Source organism: Chrysemys picta, chromosome 3 (genome assembly GCF_011386835.1).
Source record: "Chrysemys picta bellii isolate R12L10 chromosome 3, ASM1138683v2, whole genome shotgun sequence".
Taxonomy (NCBI): domain Eukaryota; kingdom Metazoa; phylum Chordata; order Testudines; family Emydidae; genus Chrysemys; species Chrysemys picta.
This window is the reverse complement of record NC_088793.1, coordinates 61,817,518-61,839,306: the sequence shown is the minus strand read 5'-3', so window position 1 is coordinate 61,839,306 and position 21,789 is coordinate 61,817,518. Positions and strand designations below refer to the sequence as shown.

At 39.7% G+C, this 21,789-nt stretch overlaps 1 protein-coding gene across 1 annotated transcript in view; it reads left to right on the top strand.

Moving 5' to 3' along the window:
- Positions 1-2,147: 2,147 nt before the first annotated feature.
- IMPG1 (interphotoreceptor matrix proteoglycan 1) overlaps positions 2,148-21,789 on the top strand; it is an 86,313-nt gene continuing 66,671 nt past the window's right edge. Inside the window, exons 1-2 of the mRNA XM_065588058.1 lie at positions 2,148-2,409; positions 20,936-21,154. Of these exons, the coding sequence (XP_065444130.1) occupies positions 2,343-2,409; positions 20,936-21,154 (286 nt within the window). The 5' untranslated portion in view covers positions 2,148-2,342. The remainder of the gene's footprint in view (positions 2,410-20,935; positions 21,155-21,789) is intronic.

Genomic DNA, 21,789 nt, shown 5'->3' with positions numbered 1-21,789 from the left:
ATTAAATGTGCTAGTTTAAGTGTTTTCTTTCTTTTAAAATCCATTCTCTATCCATGGCTGTAAAACCTTGAAAGTAAAATATATTTCATTACTAAACATGTATTCTTCCATTATTCATGAAGGGATTGTTATCTAATGGGGGAAGGAGGAAAGACTCCTGATTCTAGGTCCCTAGCTCTGCTAATGACTCATAGTGTGATCTTCGGCCAATCTCTTTGGCCCACACTTTCAAAAGTGCCCTCTAAAATTGGTTTCTTCAATTAGACACCTGGATCCAGATTTTTAAAGCTGTTTGGGTATTGCTACATTCAGTGCTGCACAGCCTAAGTGATTTAGGAACCCAAATCTCTTTTTCAAAAGGAATTTAGGCATCTAAATCCTATTGACTATTAATGAAATTTATTCCTCAATGCTTAAATCCCCTTTGAGAAAAAGATTCGGATTCCTAAACTAGTTAGGTATTGCAACGGTGAGTGCAGCAACACCTAAATAGCTTTTCAAATCTGGGTCTAACTGATTTAGGCCGCTAAGTCCCATTTTCAAAAGTGAATTAAGCACATAAGGGCCTAATCTCATTGAAAGTCAATGGGAGTTCTTAGTACCCAGCACCTCAGAAAAATCCCCCTCAATTACAAAAGTTAGGAAATAATTGAGGCAACCAAAATCAGATGATATTTTTGAATATTTGACTCTTTTCCCCTATATGTCATTTAATTCACCTTTTAAGTAAGGTTTGCTAAAACTTAGCTGGCTCTTAAGTGTGCTTGATAGGTTTGATTATAGTTTGAAAAGCATCTCAATCCAGATATGAGAGGTTTAATATTCGTGTAAAGGTTAATTATGTTCTTCCATGCAAAAGTCCTTCAGTATAAATCCAGATCATCCTTCATTTTGGCTGTGCTGATGGCATGGATTTCTTTGTTTTAAGAAGGCAGTTGAAACTTTTGTTCTGAAAACAACATAAAAAGTTACTATGGGGTTTTGAAAACAGATAAAGGGAAAAAGAAAAGTAGGTCAAATTTTGGTCCCAGCAGTGTCCCTGTACTAATTGCTCCAAGTATTTAGAAGAGGGTGATCTTTGTTTTCTTTTGCCATTGTTTAAATCCCAGGTAAAAATAGAACACTGACCAGGTTCAGATGAAGGTTGTTCTTAAAGCAACTTGTACATGCAGAGCTAGAAGGATTCTTGCTGCCAGCAAATAGCCTCTGTTTGTACAGTACAGTCACCACATAAATCTCTAAATAGGACAGACAGCTGCAAATGCTCACCTGGCAGCCCTCCCTGATTAACAAAACTTTACAAGATGCTTTTGAAAATAATGTAGCAAATATAGGACATAAATATAACAAAGGGCCTACCAAATGTTATGAAATGGGAATATTTATTTATATAACTGTAAAAGAACTGCTTGTAACAGTTTGTTCACTCATTGGCCTGATAGAGCTAGAGCTAGAAATGCTATTTCCCTCCTCCCCTTTTTTATTCCTCTCCCTATAACCACCTCCCTCCTCCCCCATTCCTCATTTGGAATCAGATTGTTCCAGTCCTGATTGCTACAACAATTTACTGCTGAGTCATGGCATTTTACCAGTGTAACAGAATGGATTGTCCATCATCAGAGCTCTGATAGAACTATTGCAAAAGCAAACTTTGTGGTGTGAGAAAGGAGAAGAGCTCCCAAGTCAAACACTGCTGAAAAGCTCCATACAGTCACAGTTCTTTCAGGCAAGCAATTAGTCATCTTCTTCAAAGGAAGTTCACCATTTGTTATGGTCATACATTTAAGAAATAATACAATCGCCATCATTTCGCAATACCTCTGCTGACATGCCATATTACTGGAATGTCCAAATGACCAAAATTTACAGGTAATGGCCACTAGAAGAGGCTTCTGTTTATCATGGTGCTACTGAAGTCTTCTGGGGCTGACAGATGCCACTCCAGAAGGTTAATAAGATGAAGACAGCTCTTCCAGCTGGACCATAAGAGGGATTATGTCTGAGCAGTAGATAAACAGATTATTCCAGAAACAGACACTGTTGGGCTTTTTTTTTAAACTTCGTCACTCTTGTCACATTTAGGAGTTTACCACTCCAGTCCCCCTTTCAGTCTCCTGAACTACTAGTGTGTGTGTTTGAGGGGTTTGTTCAGTAACTGTGCTCTGGCACCTGTTTCACTCTTTGCCTGAGATTCAAAACAATTCAAACTGTTGGGCACTTCCTTAAAAAAGTAGGAATACGAGGCAGTTTGGGGATTTTAGTTCTTAAAAAGAAATCTGTTAGCCAGTCTAAACTAGTCATATTTCCTGCATGACAATCCTTGAATGTTCTGAATTGCCAGCATGCATTTGAAAACTGGATTAATATTTCTGGTCATTTGTCTTGCTCTCCAAGTTCAAGGAAGCAAAGGTAAGTTCACATGTAAAATGATTTTATTTATTTATTTTGTGTCGTAGTTGAAAAATCTTTGGAAAGGTCAAGTTGTTTTCCCTAGCTATAAAAGTCACTGCCTAGAATTGGGTGCTATAAAAATCTAGGTTAGTGATATTGTTAACTTGACAGGCTACCCTAAGAAAATGTTGACTTAACTTGTATCATGTAGGTTTACTCAGCATTAAACTCTCTGTAAAAGATGCACTTTAGTTTATTTACTTATTTATGTTTCTAGATGAAGAACAATTACAAATTACATAGAAGGGGCAAAATAGCTGAAGTGAATGCATAAGAAAATGATTGTACTCTTAATGAGAATTCGTTGTTACTGAACTGAAAAGAAAGCAACAAAGTGTATTTTTGGCTTTACTGGGCATTGTCATGGCCAACTTAAAAGATTCCTAGTATATACACAATATTGTAGGTGGAAACAATACTGCCAAAAAAACAGAAAATAGCAATACAAATAAGGACTATGTTACTGATAAATGTGTACAGCAGAACAAGCAGAAAAATATAAACATTATAAAAGAAAAATGAAAAAGAATACATCTGCTGACTTAAGTATTTAGTGAAAAATGTAAAAAAAAATCATAATAGTATTTTTTTCTGGCATGTAACAAATTTAAAATCTGTTTCAATGAATAGATTCCTACAGAAAATAAAAGGAAGCACTGATTTGTAAGCCTTTAGGAAAAATAAAAGCGAGACAGAACAGAGACAACTATTCTGTATTCAGTGAAGCAACTAACAATTGTTCCTTTAGACATATTGAAAAGTTCACAAGTCTTTCTTCAATTTTTCAGCATGAACAAGAACAAAAACAAAAACATGAAGATGTGTTTTTCCCCTTGTTCATTTACATACAGGGAAAAAAACATCAGATTTTATTCTTATCACAAAAGGTTGTTGGGTTTTTTGTTTGTCTGACTATACCGAAAGAAGGATGGGGACATTTGATGTGGGTTTAATCAGGCCGCAACTTTATTATTAGATATCTGGGACTACCCGGCAGCTAAAGTGTACACTGCAGGTAACCCCATGTTTATTCCATAATTATCCAGGTTTTGTTTGTTTGTTTTATTTCATTTTTGGTTTGGGGTTTTTATGTCTTTGTTTTATGTTATTTTTTAGATTGCTTACTAACTTTTCTGTCTGTCTTTGACATTTATGTCATCTAATTAAAATCCCAGGTTGCTATTGCTTTACACTTTGCCTAAGGGATTCATAAATGGCCTAACACATTTTACTTTCTTTCAGTCCTAGTCATGTTAGTTAAATGCAGAGATCAGGCAGTAACAGAAAAAGAGCATTTCCATCTGTATTTAAATGTTTGTAGAGGAAGAGAGAGCCCCAGCATTCTTTAGTCTGCTGTTAACATTTAGAAAACTTTATTTGTGCAGCAAAGACTATTACCATTTTTCTGTTTGCAGATTGTTGTTTTTTTAAATAATTGGTTTATCTCACTGAAATATAGACATACAGCTATGGAGAACATTTAGTGCATCCAAGTACTGAGGATGTTTTACCTTGGCAAAACATAATGGGTCAGCTAAGTGCTAGCACCAGTTGCAGTTAATTCATATGATGCCGCTTTACCATTTCACTTCACATAAATAATTGCAATGAATCACTTAACATTTGGAAGTATGTCAGAAAGGGGATGAGTGAGAGTGAATATATAAATCCAATGAAAAAAAGATTTACCAAGCTGCATTGCCTTTGTATTTAAGGCATGCATTTACAAAATTATAAGATGAAACTTATTCTGTGTTATTATTAATGCACTAATGATGGTATCAATAATGCGTACAATTGTGATTATAAAACTAGAAAGAAATTAAATGAAAAGTAAAGCTGAATATTCTGGCTTATTTCTTGTACCTAGATATTGCAATACATCTGATAACGGTATAATTGGATGGCATTTTACAAAGAGAAGTTTAGGCTAAATATTAGGGGAAACTTCCTAACAAAGTGCCAGACTGGTTTGTGAGAGTTTTCTACAAGAGATTTAATAGAAATCCCATTACTGGAACATTTCATAATACCTGTGGAAGACACGCTAGATAATATCTAGGGATCATCTTGCACCTAAAGAAGGAAAGGACTAAATGATTAAATAGATTTTTTTTCATCTCTACTATTTTTAATTCTTCAAAATAAATAGCAGCAAACAACAGTTTGATCAAATATTATTGCAATACTTAGGGACAAAGATTATAGGAATTTCCTGGCTTTTGTTGGTTTATCGGGCAGTAGTTTGTTATATACATTCATTTTTAATAATCATTGGAAAAATCCCCCGCCCCCAATGTTTATAATGTATGTCTACACACATATTGGGATTATTTTTGTTCTCATACATATTCATTATTAATATTGTATAGTAAAACCTTTTTAAAATTAAATTCTGCTCTCAAATATACATGCATTGACTTCAAAGGTATTTAGGTGTTCAATGATGCAGACAGGTGGCTCATGTGATTCTCAGAAGTCCCGAGGGCCCAGAACCTCAAACGTATTTAGGTGCCTAATCAAGGGGATTCAGGTGCTTAGGAAAATCTCACTACTTGACTATCTGCATCTTTAGGCACCTAAATACCTTTAAAAATCTCACCCTAACTACTTAAATTCAAGTAGTGGGTGTTAGTGGATAGCAGAAATAATCTAGATGTGTTCAGAACTTTCATGGCCCTTCCAGTATACTCTACACTGCAACTGCTATACATGTATAGTTGAAGAAACTAAGCATTCTTAGGACATTGAAGGCTCAAATGCAAATTAACTTTTTTTTCCTTTAAAAAAAAAAAAATCTTCAGAACACTAATAGTCTCTAAACTAGTTCATGGATTAATCAATTGCTGATTTTTCCCCCCATCACAGAACTGTCAAACTCAAATTGTTATTTTCAAGATGGCCAAAAAAATGGAGTTAGTTTTCTGAGCTATTCTGTTTTCTCCCTACCCATCTAATTTTGCTGTGAGATCTTCAACAACCAAGAAGGCTACACATGTCAAAGGGGGTTTCTAGAGAAGAATACAAGGGGACTTCATGGGTTGAGTAGACAGAGCTTCAACAATGCTCCAGAACTTGTTAGTCTTGGGAGGATCCAAAGACTGAACTTGAACTCACATTTTATGTCTTACCCTACCACTAAGCTGGCACAAACCTTTTTTAACACAGAAGAAAAACCCAACACAAAGTGTGTGCTTCATTTCAACCTAGAATGAATATGAGTTACAAACCACTGAAGATACAAATTCACCAATGAAAATGTTGACAGGCTTTGAGTTAAAGCAGGATCTCCTAAAATTATGTATTGAAATTATGTACTTTTGTACCCTGCTTTCAGTCAGAAAGAATATATGCAAGCTACATAACAGTGCTCAAGGCTGCTAAGTTTAAGGCAGTTTTTAAGTAGACAAGTATTCGCCATTCACTCACAGTCATTCTTTAGGAGACAATGGCTTTCTGTGTGCTCTGTGAAATCATTTTAATTCATTCTGACTTATCCCTTCCCATTGAGCTGTGCCAATTCAACAGTAACTGTTGCAGATTTTTGTTACTGTAATTGCCATTGAGAAAAGGGTTAAACAAATCTATGCCAAAGGAAGGGGGGGGGGAGAATCATTAAAAAAATTCAAAGAAACAAAACATGGGAATGCCAGATTTACTCCTCAGAATTATTCCACAGTTTATGAAATAAAAATTCATCTTGCTGAATTAAGGATGGTAGCTTCCCTGTTTATATTTATAAACAACTGAAAAAATAAAATTCAGGTTACTTTGAATGCAAAAATAGTGAATTAATTAGGAATGGTTTTTAATATTTAGTATTCCTTGACTTAACTCCAAAGTTAAATATATTAATAAAATATTAGTGTTATCAGTGAATATTAAACAGGAGTAGCACATGTATTATAGGTTTGCACACAGATACTATGGTGATTGGTGCATTATAAATACTTAGACAAGATAGCTTTTAAGAGAAAAACAATAGAGATGACTCTAAGAACAAGATATTCATTACCAATAAAAGGCTGTCTCCCCTTGAAGGATCTAAGTTAAAGGCCACAGTGAAGGGACTTTTACCCAAATTACTCTCCACATGCTAGAAAGCCATATTTGGGTTTAGTATGTTCTGCACAAGTTCTTACAGTGCCCTCGTAACTATGGTATCTTAGCACCTTCTAGTCAGACATTAAGTAACCAGACTAACTTCTGTCACGTGTGGTTCATGTGCTCTCATCCTTTTCTCAGGAGAAACACTGTATATGCATTCTGGTGTATTTGTTATGGGGTTTAATTTTTTTTCCACCCTAAATTATATGTACATGTTTGTCATGAACACAGGACTAGCTGTGTCTCTACCCCTTTTCTGGTCTCTCTAAGGGCACCCTCTCTGAAGGCCTCTTCCCCTTACATAAGAACGTAAGTATGGCCATACTGGGTCAGATTAAAGGTCCATCTAGCCCAGTATCCAGTCTTCTGACAGTGGCCAATGCCAGGTGTCCCACAGGGAATGAACAGAACAGGTAATCATCAAATGATCCGTCCCTGTCACCCGTTCCCAGCTTCTGGCAGTTCTCTGTTCTGCTTCTGGTGACATCCCCTGTTGCCCATTCCCAGCTTCAGGCCTTATCTGTCTTGGGGTGGAATCTTGGCATCTTAGACTAGGGCCCAATATCACTTACCACCTTGCAGGCCAGACTGGGATTCAGGCACCTTCAGGAACCTGTGATATTGACCAATAAATGCCCTTATTAAAGCAATTTTTTAAATTAAATAGTGGGAACAAAGCATTAGAGAAGAAGGGATTCCACAACAACAAAGATCTGACACATCTTTAGTTTCACCTACTCTTACGTTTCACTGCAGGCTAAGTTAGACAGATTTTCCTCTTACATTAAAGGAACAGAACAGAATCAACTTACATTCTCCTAGCAAGCCCAGATCCTCCTAAGGGTCCATGGGTCCCTCAGTCCAACCCATTCTGTTCAGACATGTTTCAGTACTCCCCAGGAGAGCAGGCTAGAGCCATTAAGGCTGTTCACTTTGGCATTGCCTCTTAATGACCCTTAAGTATAAGTTAGGTGACACTTAAAAAGGGGGCTTCTTTTCTCTTTCCCTAGGTGGAGAGGCTAGGTCAGCTACTCAGAGTGACCCCTACAGTGAAGGGTTCCACCACAATTATGGGACAGACAGTGCCAGATCTAAACACCATATTGAGAATCACCAAAGAGCATTCCTACATTTTCACAAAATTGCTAAGTGCTTATACCTAATGCAGTTGAGGTACCCATTTGTGCTTCACAGACTTTAATGTATTAGGGAAGTACTGTTATCCCCACTTTACCAAAAGGGAACTGAGGCACAGAGAGAATAAGTGATTTACCCAAGGTCACACTGAAAGGCTGTGGCAGAGCAAAGAACTGAATGTAAGACTCCATGTCCCAATCTATCATCCTAAACTCTGCACCATCCTTCCTTTCTCTTAGAAAGGCTATGTCAAGAACCTTAAAGTGGAACAAAATGTAGTGAGGTTTGTTGTGGTTCTTAGCTCCTGTAGAAGTTCACTGCAGATTCATGGGCTGAGAAAGCTCTATTTCCTGCACAGGTAAGCTTTACCTTTGCAGTGGACAGTTCCATTTGCCTAAGGACTGGTATCCTTATCCCAGAGCTTTAGGTGATCTTTTAGACACCATGGCTTCAGACTCCTAAAAGTGCTTTCTTCTGCCAACCAGCATAACCATCATCTTACTTCAGCTTCAACCAGCTGCTCTCTTCACCCATTAGTTGATCTTCCCCAAGCAATGAACTACCTTGGCGGTGCTTGTACATATCAAAGGATAGATAAAGTTGGATGTCATCTGCAAATTGGTGGCATTTGACCCCATGTTGTCTCACAGTTCTCCTAGTGGCTGCATGTACATGCTGAATAGCATTGAATAGAGCAATGGTTCTCAACCAGGAGTACATGTACCCTTTGGGGTTCTCAGGGGTCTTCCAGGGGGTACTCATCTGATCTAAATATTTGCCTAGTTTTACAACAAGCTACATAAAAAGCAATAGCAAAGTCAGTACAAACTAAAACTTCATAGTGATTTGTTTATACTTCTCTGTATACTACACACTGAAATGTAAGAACAATATTTATATTCCAATTGGTTCATTTTATAATTATATGGTAAAAATGAGAAAGTAAGCAATTTTCAGTAATAGTTTGCTGTGACAGTTGTGTGTTTTTATGTCTGATTTTGTAAGTTTTTAAGTGAGGTGTAACTTGGGGGTACACAAGACAAATCAGACTCTTGAAAAGGGTACAGTTGTCTGTAAAGGTCAAGAGCCACTGGTATGGAGAATTGATACTAAAAGCACTCTTTAAATGAGGAGCCTAATGGAAGAGGTGGAGTGTCTCTTCACTGTCCTTTGGGTGCATCCCTCAGGGAAGGACTCGAATCATTATAGAGCATTCGCTAGGACCCTTGCCACCTCTCTCAGGTGGGGCAGCAGCATCCTCAGGGTCAACAGTATCAAATCCTGCAGAGAGGTCCAGGAGAATGAGAATGGATGTCTGTCCTCTATCCACTAACATCAGGAAATCATTCACCAATGACATTAATGCTGTTTCTGGCCCATGTCCTGACCTGAAACCAGATTGTGCTGGATCCTGGGTATTGGCTTCAGCTAGATGAGCTCATAGGAAGCCTTTGGCTAGTTTCTCTAAGAACTCGCTCAGGAATGGAAGGTTTTATACTGGGCAGGGCTTGAATAGATTTGCTGCACCCAGGATGCATTTCTTCAGTGCTGGTTGCACTTGGTTGAAGGAGGAAGGGAAGATTCCTGTCCTGAATGAGGCATTGGTTATTTCTGTCAGGAAAGACCCACTAACTCATGATTCTCTTTTACCAGGCAGGAAGGGCAGGGTCCAGATTCACTGGTCTTAAGTCAAGATTTCTTCAACGTGACCAATACTTCCTGTAGAGTGAATGTGTGAACTCGGACTGAAGATGAGATGTTTGTTGGTCAGTGTATAGGCTTGGATCTGTGCAACAAGAGGAACCTTCCCAAACATGTGTGATCTTTTACAGCAAAGTAGGAGGATTGTTCTTCACTGAGCATGATGCTGCGTAGACTTGGCTGTCGACTGTAGACAGTCAGTGTTAATGAAGCAGTTTTCCACCCTGACTAGCTCCTTAGGTTGGGATTTGGCAGGTGCTATGGATTCTGAGAAGAAGGTTCTCTTGACCTGTTATACACCCTCAGAATAGGCTTGGAGAAATTCTGTTTCAGTCTGTCTGCTTCAGTGTTTGTTTTCAGTGATTGGTGTTTGAGTTTCCATCTCTCCCTCTCTTCATCTGGTTTAGGATGTCAGAAAACCAAGGACATCTGTGTGGGCAAGCAAGGAGAACAAAAATTTGGGAAGGGGAGCAGTATGTCAGTGGTCAAGTTCCTTAGGGATACTCAGTTAAGGAAATGAACTCCTTCCCATTCACTGAAATTCCAAAACAACTTGTGCACTGTTGAGTGAAAACAGTGATGTCTGGTACTGCAATGCTAATCCAAAGAGGTTCCTGGGGGAGAAGAATCAAGTTGCCCTTACTTAGTTCACTATCCCTTTGCTTATCCATTTTAAAGCCATTGCTCTAAAAAAAAACAAAAAACAAAACAAAACAAAAAACTGTGTTTTGCAAATAATTTTTTTTTCTAATCAAGAGCTTTATGACTGTCATTTTGTAAACTTCATATTTGGAAATAAATCATCAAAAACTCTTCTATTGTTTTATTTTAATACATGTTCTTGACTCTCAGGATTTTTCTTTACTAATTATGAAATTGGATCAGTCATTCATTCATACAAGGAAAATGGCCTCAGCAGTACATTGTCTCATTTGAATATTGTATTACAGTAAGACAATTCCTCCAGATTTTGATGGGAATTTTGCCTAAGTAAATAATGAAAGCCACCCAATCATCCTATGGAGCAGCTAGAGATGACAGACCAAAACTACAGCTTTCCTGGGTTCTCAAGGACAGAAATCTCATGGATTCTGGAACATTCTAAAGATTGTGGCTCCATACTGTACTCTCTTAACCAAAAAGAGGCTGGATAGCCATCTGTCTTGGATGGTTTAGACCAGTGGTTCTCAAACTGTGGGTCATGACTGCAAAGTGGGTCACAACTGCATTTTAATGGGGTCACCAGGGCTGTCTTAGACTTGGTGCAGTCTGGGGCTGAAGCCTGAGCCCCACCGCCCAGGGCTGAAGCCCGAGGGCTTCAACCCTGGGTGGTGGGGCTCAAGTTACAGGCCCCCTGCCTGTGGCTGAAGCCTTGGCATTTGGTTTTGGCCTCCCAGCCTGGGGCAGTGAGGCTTGGGCTTTGGTCCCCTCATCCAGGGTGGTGGGGCTCAGGCTTCGGTCCCTCCTCCTGGATTATGTAGTAATTTTTGTTGTCAGAAGGGGACTGCGGTGCAATGAAGTTTGAGAACCCCTGGTTTAGACACAACAAATCCTACATCTTGGGCAAGGTATTGGATCTCTTCTAAACCTATGGTTCTATGATTCTATGATAAGATTTATTGGGCCATGATCTCTGTGTTGGCTACTGCCCCCCAACCTGCTTAGAGTGTTTTGTTTTTTGGGGGGAGGGGAAAATTGGCAAGGGAAGTTGAGACAGGATCAAAATTATCTACCATGAGGCAATCACTGCAGGTTTGTGGAAATACCCTGTAGCAAACAGTGGCCATTCTCCAGCGCAGGGTTAGATTAAAGCATATGTACTATAGGTCTGTGCCCATGGTCCCAGATCCTGGAATCTGGTGATTACTTCAGACTCTCACTTTAAATCTTTTTTTAAAGGTCAGTTTTTATCCCTCATGTTTCTCAGCAAAAGTTTGGAAATGTGACCTGAGTGTAGCCAATATAGGTTATCTGAGTGAGTTAGCAGACAGTCCAAAACAATAGCACCAAGAAGCATAAACAGCACCATACATTTCACTCTGGGAGCCCTGCCAATAGACCCAAGGAAAATACTGTGTTTTTGTGGGCTCAGTCCATCAGCCAGAGCAAATAAACACCCCCCCAAATGCTGTGATAAAGGACTGGGAGACCCCTTCTGACACACCTTTTGTTCCCAGTTTCCCAAAAGGAGGAGACCCGTGCTGTCACTCCTAAGGGAAAGAAGAAGATCCATGCTGGGCAGATGAGGGGGGCCCTGACACTCAAGGCCGGCCCACAACATTTTGGCACCTGAGGCGGAGAGCTCAAATGACGCCCCCACCCCTCGCTTGGGCCAAAAACTTTGAAAGGTCTCAATTCTGCTTTCTTCCTGTTCTGCTGCTCTCATGGTACTGCTCTACTACCTACCCCAATAAAGGAGAACTAACAACTTAAAATGCCTTGTTCAAAAATGTTAAGTAATTCTTAACTTTTAAATGCCTGAACAGCAAATTTAACTTTCCTTGTCTGCATAGTAAACACTGGCATTTTTATCTGTTTGAATAATTAAAGTGTTGCTTTCCATGCCTTCGTGGTTGCAAAGATTTGAACTGCTTCCTGAAGGTCCACAGTCTGGGCCAGCTCGTGTTCTATTGAGATGGTTGCAAGGCCGACCAGCCTCTCCTGTGTCATTGTGGAGCATAGATGTGTTTTTATTAATTTCAACTTGAAGAAACTGCGTTCTCCACTGGCAACTGTTACAGGAAGTATTAGAAATATGCGCAAAAAGCATTTGGAAAGAGGGTGGTCATCTTATTTGTCATCACATATATTCCAGAACAGCCTTTGGAGTTGATCCTGCTGAAATGTATCTTGAAAGGGCTTTCAGTTTATCACCTAAATCACTCGCATCAATATCACACATGTCATCATGTGTCAGCACTGTCTCTAGTGCCCAGCATTGCTGGTGCAGGCCTTCTTCAGGTATAGTGAAGAGCTTGGGAATATCATACAACATCCCAAATAAACTGCTGTGTTCCTTGAGCTGCATGAAACATTCTTCAACTGACTGTATTGCACAATCTAGCGCCTGGTTAAAGAATTCAACTTTGAATTGTTGTTTGGGGTCTCTTATGGGATTATCCCGTGCCTCGTAATCAAAATGTCTTCTTCTTCGGTGACTCTTGTATTCTTGAATGGGTGAGAAAATAGCTTCAGTGTGAAGTTCCTCTGCCAACTTCTGTGCACTCTTCAGAACGTTTTGAAATCCCTCATCTGATTGGTAAGACTGTAGGTATGACTTTGCTTTCATTTATTTCAAACAGTATGTCATGTCACAACACTAAGCCAGACAGAAATTTGAAGTTATGTATGTTCCTGGTGATTCCATTTCTCTCTGCCACTGTTCTCCCAAGAACAGTTCCTGTCATAGCATTATCCTCCATAATGGCAACTATGGCATCATCTATCTTCCCAATTTGGTGTTTGATAGGCTTTATGGCCTCCACTCAACTGTCCCATCATGTGGCACTCAGTGGATTCAGTGTCGGAGAGGACGTTCTCAGATGTTGCTTCAAAATTTGCCACCAATGAGTTGATGCAGAGAAAAATACATAGATACTTTGAATTACATTAAAAAATTCAGCAGCATCACTAGAAGCTGTTGATGCATCATTGACCACCAAGTTCAATGAATGAGAACTGCATGGGACAAAAAAAGCTTGAGGGTTTAACTCTCAGATCCGTGTCTACACTCCTGTTTTTGACTCTCATGTTGGCACCATTATCATAGCCCTGACCTCTCATGTCAGCTATCGCAATTCCCATATCTGCCAGCTTTTTAAGAAGCACATTTGTCATACCAGCTCCTGTAGTATCTTCAATGGCAATAAATTCTAGAAAATGCTCTTTGACAGTCAGCATTGCAGGGACATTTTCACTAGGTTCTGTTGTTGTTACAAAACACACCATTAAAGTAATTTGTTCCATATGGCTGATATCAGGTGTGCAGTCCAGAATAACAGAGTAATATCTTGCTGACTTCAGATCTGCCACAATCTTCTGTTTGACTTTTGTTGCCAGTAACTGCATGATCTTATTTTGAATTGTTTTTCCAAGGTAGTGGTGTGTGTACATTTCTTGGATGGTGACTCTTCTTAGATTCTCCTGGAATACAGCATCAAACTCAGCTATCAGCTCCATAATTTTAAGGAAGTTTCCATTGTTTGGCACATACAGCTGATCTGAAGTGCCATGCAGTGCTAGGTTTTGGGTAGCAAGCATTCTCACAATGTCAATGAGCCTTTTCAGAACAGTTTGCCAGTAAAGAGACTCTGATGCAATCTTCTCTTGATGCTGATCATCTAGGGTGGTCTTTAACCTTAGTCTCATCTCAAGCTCTTTCCACCTATGGAATGCTCTCTGGTGATTTGCTGCCTTCTCATGGCACACCAGATTTCTAGCCAGATTTTTCTAATCCTTTGTTCCTGTAGAACCCAATGTGGCTGGAACATTAGACTGGAAGAGTTTGCAACAAAAACAGTATGCAGCATTCTGGGTTTTTGAGTACATAAGCCATGGCCTCTCCACTTTGTCACCATTGGGGATTTCACGCCAGTAATGTGTTGGATGGAAACTTCTATTTTCATTGTCTTTGGGGAACATGAAGTTTTTCACTTGCTGTGGCCCATGCAGTACAAGGAAGTCCCTCAAGCTACTGCTCAAGTGGGTCCACAGTCCTGGATCATCTAGATTTAAGGAACTAAACTCAGGAGCAGCTGTTTCTGCGCCTCCACCACACTCTTCTCTGATCTGCACTTTTCTTAGGAATGTGCATGGTTACATCCATTTGAGATGGAGATATGGATGCTGCAGTAGCTGCCAGGTCACCTGCACTCTGACTAACTGGAAGATCAGGCATCTCCTCACCACTCACATCCTCACTGGGGTCGGAAAGCTCACAGTGAACATTTGTGTCTATGTATCTCAGGAAAACTCCTTCCTGCTTAGATAGAAAAGCTTCCTTCACTTCCTTTCTTTTTCTGAATACTGCCCCAGAGGGGGATTTTCTTCTTTCACTCGTGACTGCTGTTCTGTGCCAGCTATAGTGGCTCTCAAGATTCAATTGAAGGAAAAAATAAGCAGGCTGGTAGCAGGGCCTGAGTGAGGGAAGATATCAGCATCTTAAGGGCCTAACTGGCTCCTGCTACTTCAGTTGACTGCCTGTTCTCAAGTGGGTTCAGGGAAGCAGCAGGAAACAGGAAGCTCCCTGAGAAGCTGGTGTTAATCAGTCCAGGCTCCTGGGGGTGCTAGAGAAGTACATAAGAGGCTCCTCCTCCTCTCTCTCCTTGCAGCTCCTGCTGCTTTCTGTTATTCCCTCTCACCTTTTCTCCTGCCAGCCTGTTACATCTCTTGTGCACTCCTTCCTCCAGCACAGCACTCTGTCTCTGTGCATCTATGCACCAGCAGCAGACACAGTTTTCTACACTCTGGGTCTTAATGGCACCCCCCTCCCCCAGTTTGGCACCTGAGGCGGCCGCCTCAGTTCACCTCATGGTAAGACCAGCCCTGCTGACACTGCTGCTCCGAGTGGGCGGCTGAGTTGCATGGGTAGGGACCTGCATTGCCTTAATTCTGGCCCTGTTCAGTCCTGTTGCTTGTCCCCCCATCAACCCCATCCCCATGGAACTGGGGTGGAGGGACTGCCATGGTATCAGGACACACTGAAGAGTGTGCTGCAGAGGCCCTGCCCACCACTGGCAGGTACCACCAGTTTTGGTTCGTGATTGCTCCCACTAATGAATGGGAATATGGTTCTGAATAAGACGTCCAACACTTGTCCTTTTATTTGTACCAATTGCACCTTATATGCTCTACTGCTCATATGTTGGATTCTTTCTTCACTTTATACTAATCGATCACTTCTAGAGAGCTGCTGATCTATTTTTAATTATATGTCCTTATCCTTGCCTACATTTACAGATTTAAATATCAAATAGTATACTGTTTTACTTGCTGTACACTTAATTCTTGCTTTTGGGTGACCTAAACACATCGATAGGAAAGCTGCTGAAATAACCCAGTTGGTAATTTCTGGTCAGTTTCTTTGTTACCAGTTACTGTTTTCTTCCTTGAATGAGTCTTGGGTTTTATTTAGTAATTAATTTACTATTAAAGCAGTATGCCTCATTTATCAATCAAGCCTTCCTCTCTACACTTGGAGAACATGCTCTTATATTACAGAGACTAACTTGCTTTTTTTTTTAATTGATTTCAAACTTTGGGTTGATTTCAGGCAGTTCTTTTCTTTTCCTCCTGAATTATTCAAACTTTAACATTTTTGTCCTGATGACACCCTTTACTTTTCTATTCAAGCATTCACGATTTTGAAACTCTTCTCTTTGCATATAATCAACTTTCTGGCACCTAGTCAAACTAAATGTCATATTCTGAATTAACCCAGAAGCATAATGCAGTCATGTGGGTATATTTTGCAGACCTGAAAAAGAAAAAATGAGAACTAGGAGAAACAGGTAGTATTGGCAGTCAGAAATAAGGATATATATATATATATATATATATAAATAAAAGGACATCCACTGTAATAATGGGAAAGGGACCAGGGATGCAACCTCCCTGCTCCTCTCTTTAGAAAAGAAAAAAATCCCACTGACCTACTCCATGAAGTTTTTAAATTTCTTTTTTTCTAGGAGTCCTGTTAAATAGCCACATACAGTACTCTCCTTTTACCAACCTGTAAATTAATAGAGCTGGTCGAGAAATTTTTGATAAAATATTATTTTGTCAGAAAATGCTGATTTGTTGAAACAAACTTTTTCACAGAAAAAGGTCAGTTTGACAAATTTCCCAACCCCAAAAATTTTTGGAAAAAAAATCAAAATTACCAAAAGGTTTTGTTTCAACACTTTTGAAACAAAAGATTCTGATTTTCCTGTTCAGGACTAGTATAGTTTGAGAACCTGTGTTGTAAACAGGGCCAGCTCCAGCTTTTTTGCCACCCCAAGCTGCGAAGAAGAAAGAAAAAAAAAGAAAAGAAAAGCCCGATTGAGTGGCGCGATCGAGCTGCCACCAAAGTGCTGCCGATGAGGAAGCGAGGCACTGAAGGACCCGCCGCCGAATTGACGCCGCAGACCCGGATGTGCCGCCCCAACAACGGACGGACTGCCGCCCGTTTCTATTGGCCGCCCCAGGCACCTGTTTCCTTCTCTGGTGTCTGGAGCCGGCCCTGGTTGTAAATGTCTGAGATCAGGACTGGGGGAACAGGGATTCCTGATTTTAATATCTGCACTGAAACGAACTCCTGCCTTGGCCCTGGTAAAGCCACTTTGCCTGTCTTCCTCAATTATGCCATCTGGAAAATGCGGTGAATTATACCCATCTCCTTCATAGGGTAGTTAGTGAGGATTAGTTAGTTAAACATTTGTAAAGCACTACATAAACACCTAAAGTTTATTATTAAAAAGTCACCATACTGTGGCCGATGTCTGCTTTCCTGAACTAGAATTATCATGACGAAATAAAAACCATTTTCCATACATCTCCTGAAGGTAAAACTGGTACAAATGCCTTTGCCAATTAACAGGTCTAAACAAAAGGGCAAAAGAATTGTGCAGGGCAAATGTCTTATGTATACACACAACAGTGAAAAATATCCCTCCTAAAAAAATTCTTTGCTTTAAATTAAAATAAATTCCCATATTCCTGGGATTCTTTGGGATGTGGTTTCTTCAAAAAGTGTTCTGGGTATTGGGCTTAATAAATACACTATATAAAATTGGATGATCCGCGTCTAATCAGATATAAAGGGGATGGGGGGGGGAAGAGATAGGGTAGACTACAGCCTATAGGTACATCACCACCTGGCAAAGGATTTATATATGTGTATATTTTTATTCAACAGGAGGAGACAAAGATGCACACAAAAACAAGCTGCATAATCCAATGACATTTTCAAACATGGAAAATGTTTAAGCCATTTAAGATGCTTGTGCCCTTTGGTGAAAATTTCTCAGGTGTATAATTGACAGTTTCCACTAAAGCAGAGGGAGGACAGGGGTCTAAATGAACATTTCTATCCACAGAGAGTTTGCTCTTCAATTAGCATTCAGTAAACTCTGGGAAACATTATGAAGAGACAGTGGGTTTTCTAAATCAAGGTTTATAGAGGTTTGACAAGACAGTGAGCTCACAAGTTCATATAGTAGGAGTCGTGTACAAAAAGGAATAGGTCACCTATGAGATGCAAATAGGGTGGCATTCATCCAGGTATGCACAGCCCATGCAAAGCTCTCTGCCCCATTCAGGTCCCACTGTGCCCCTGTATGTGGAAAAGGGAGATTGTGGTTGGAGTAGCTATAGCAGAGGAAGATTACTCCTGCCCTGAACACGCAAGCAGAGCATGGGCTATTGAAGGTGGGTCAGGAGGGTGAATACATGTAAGTACAATGTCCCTGATCCAGCAGCCTAAATCCCAATCTTAGCATAGGTGCCATGAGCTGCAGTCACTATTCTATCATAATAGTCTTGTAAATAGAATGGTTCTTAATTCAAGCTAATGCCACAGGGTCAAATCTTGGAGAAGCAAATCCTTCATGAAAGCTCTTTGCTTCATACAAAAGCTATCATGGGCTTAGCGACAAAATCCTCAGTCCCAACTAGTCAGATGGCCTGTGCAGCTGGGCCATAACCACAAATACAGTATGTGGGGTGAAGCAGAAACCATAGCCTCCTGGCTTTCTTCTCTGTGTGGGCTTTTGGCCTCATTCAGCATATTTCCTCCTTGCAGAGGAGCTTGCACAGACCTGCCTTGGAGATCTTACTGGGATGGAATCTTCCTGCATGAGATTTCCACTGCTGCTACTGCCACAGGTGGTGCATAGGATACATCAGTATTTGGCCCATTATGGTTTCTGGTAGCTCTTGACAGTATTTGCATGGAGCAAAATCCTTTATGTTGTCTCACCTTTATAGATCATAACTGGGCACCATTAAAATATGACTGTTTATTATTGGTTTGCACCCTGAATATGGAAACATTACTTCATTCATAAGCTGTGGTGAATCCAAGGACACACAAAATATATCAGAAGCACTAATCTATCCCTCTCTGTCTTACCCCAGTCATTTCTTCAGAATATTTTCCATCTTTTTGCTCATTTGCGGTGGCACATGTCAATAACACATTGATACAAATATTTACATGATAAGTGAACTGCAGTGATTTGATATGACAAATGTTATATAACTGTATCCTCATTTTCATATACCTTGCAGATGATTAGGCAGTTCTACTTAGGCAAGTCTAAAAGTTGCTGCCATGCAACCTGCAGTGTGATTTAAAAGGCAAAAACAATTGTGTATTGGTTTCACTTTGTAAATATCCAGCCACTGTATGGTACTCATTGTCACCAAATGGTCAATGCTTCTCACACACACACAAGACTACTACTTATCACACATGTTAACTATAATTATTACTATAAACTGTAAAAACCAAGTTCCACAATTTCTAGACATGGAGAATTTGATGCTGATTCAGATGTTAATTAAGAACTCAACAATAGCCATGTATATGAGGAAAGCCTCTTCCATCTCCAGATTTTCCATCCCTTTTTGTCATATCCAGTGTTTCTGCTACTCATTTCCTATACATTTCCTCCCCATTTTTCTGCAAGACTGTAATTCACTGAGTTCCAAATTGTCGAAGTGATGTTATCGTCCTTATTTTCTCTTTATCCGTCTAAAAACAACTGACATAATTTCAGTGGTGTTGGAACCAAAGTACTGGAAGGTGCTGCCGTACCTCCTGGTTTGAAATAGTATTAACAAACACCAAATACATGGTTTCCATCATGAGCACCCTGCCTAATTTGTATTATTTGTTTTAGGCAATTTCTTCAAATTCACAGGAAAATAGACTTGATTTGTTTTACTCTTAATTTTCCAATTGTCTTATTTTCTTGTAAATGTGTTCTCTTGGTTCATCACCTTTCTCCTCCATTTAGAAAGTTTGAACATTTTCTAAATGCAATTGTTGTTTGCAGCCAATTCATCAGCATCCAGGCTACATGCACATGATGTCACCCTCTTATTTTGTGCCTCAAAAAGTTTTCCAATTATCTACAGAATTCACCCCTTCCTTTTCAAGGCAGTTCTTTCAACTAACAATTTATTTTATTTACATTTATGACTAAAGCATATATCAGGCCTATGAAAATGCATCAAAGTATCCTTAAAAGTCCATTTTAACATCAACATTATAATTTATGCAGCATTAAAGAATAGAATCTAAACTACACTGATTGCTTCACCCAAGGGCTTCTTCATTATCTTCATCAAAAGGCTACTTTGTCAGCTCACTGAAATGTATAGCTTACACCTTATTTTTACTCTGTTAAACTTTTTAAAATCAAACTTGAACTGCTGTGTTGTGTGATAACATGTTGGGTGTAATGTAGAAATGGGACAAATATGTCCTGAAGAACTCCCATTCAGAATATAGAGGTATTTGCTAACCTGCAGATAAATTGAGGGTATTTTGTCACCCTGGAAGCATTGCCATTCCTTATAGATGTTATTCTCCATAATACAACACTGCGTTAATAATGACATGACTTTATGTTAACAGCTACAATTCACTACAAAGGCTCTTATCACCTCTATAGTGCCTTCCATCCAAGGATCTAAATGATTATGAAACCTTAAGTAAGTACAGCAAGCAATGTCCATCCTCATTTTTTCATGAGGAAATTGAGGCACACAGAAATTACGGGTCAAATTTGCAAAAGCACCTGAAGTGACTTTCAGTGAAACTTAGGTTCCTAAAGGCTAGATTTGTAAAGGTATTTAGGTGCCTAAAGGTGCCTACTGGGATTTTCAAAATAACTAGGCACTTAAATCAAGATGAATTAGGCACCTAAATACCTTTAAAAATATGGCTTCACGTGCCTACATCACTTTTGGAAATGGGACTTAGGCTACTAAGTCACTTGGGCCCAGATCCTCAAAGCTATTCAGGCACCTAACTCCCATTGAGTTAAGCCCCTAACTACCTTTGTGGATCTGGGCCTTAGGTGCTTTAGAAAATTTTACCCTATGTGTTCTCAAGGTCACACAGTGAGCTAGTCAGAGTGGAGAATAGAAATCAGATATCCGGACTCCCAGTTTTATGATCTGATCACAAGACCGTACCCATATCAGCACAGTATATCAGCCTGTTTGTTGACATGTTCACAGTAATGTAGGTATTTGAGAACCCTAGTGTTTTATGCCTGCCTCTGGAAATTTCCATTACTTGCGTCTGATGAAGTGGGCATTCACCCATGAAAGTTTATGCTCCAATACTTCTGTTAGTCTTAAAGGTGCCACAGGACCCTCTGTTGCTTTTTACAGATTCAGACTAACACGGCTACCCTTCTGATACTAGTGTTTGGTGTTTAAGATAACGTATTGAAAATAGACCAAAACCTATAGTACATACAGAAAGCCTACATACTGTGTGTTTGTTTATTTATGTCTCTCTCTATTATTTTACCCCTTACAGAAATCCCTAATAAAATAAATCGTAATGAAGCCAAACAGCTTGCAGACAAAACAGAAAGAACAACAAAGAGGTCCAGAGTGTCAACCATCAGAAGGATATTTGATATGGCAAAGCATCGAACAAAGAGGTCATCTATTTTCCCAACTGGTGTGAAAGTCTGTCCACAAGAATCAGTGAAGCAGATTTTAGCCAGCCATCAAGCTTATTATCGGTTAAGAGGTGAGATGATGATTGCACCACATTCTCTTTTTGTGAATCTTTCCTTTAATTTAAGAAACCCAACAAGAGCCCTTTGGCACTTCGTTGTTCTCTAGTACTGGGCAGAAAACTTGGCACTTGGGGTAGATCTATACTTACCTCCGGCGGTAAACAATCGATCTTCTGGGATCGATTTATCGCATCTTGTCTAGACGCGATAAATCGATCCCGGAAGTGCTCACCGTCGACGCCAGTACTCCTGCTCCGCGAGAGGAGTACGCGGAGTCGATGGGAGAGCCTGCCTGCCGCGTCTGGACCCGCGGTAAGTTTGAACTAAGGTACTTCGACTTCAGCTACGTTATTCACATAGCTGAAGTTGCGTATCTTAGTTCGAAGTGGGGGTTAGTGTGGACCAGGCCTTACTCTTTTGTTAGACTGGTGAAAAGTTACCGGTACATCACAGTACAGTGGTGGCACAAGGTATGAGCAATTATCAAAATTATAATGCTGTGATGTAAACAAGAGATACTAAGTTGCTATCATAACCTCCAAAGAACTTACAATGTGTTCTTGTTTAGCCAATGATAAAAACCACATAATGGGTGCACTAACCTGTGGAGAAAGGCCACCTTTTAAAAAGACACAGCAGATGCCAC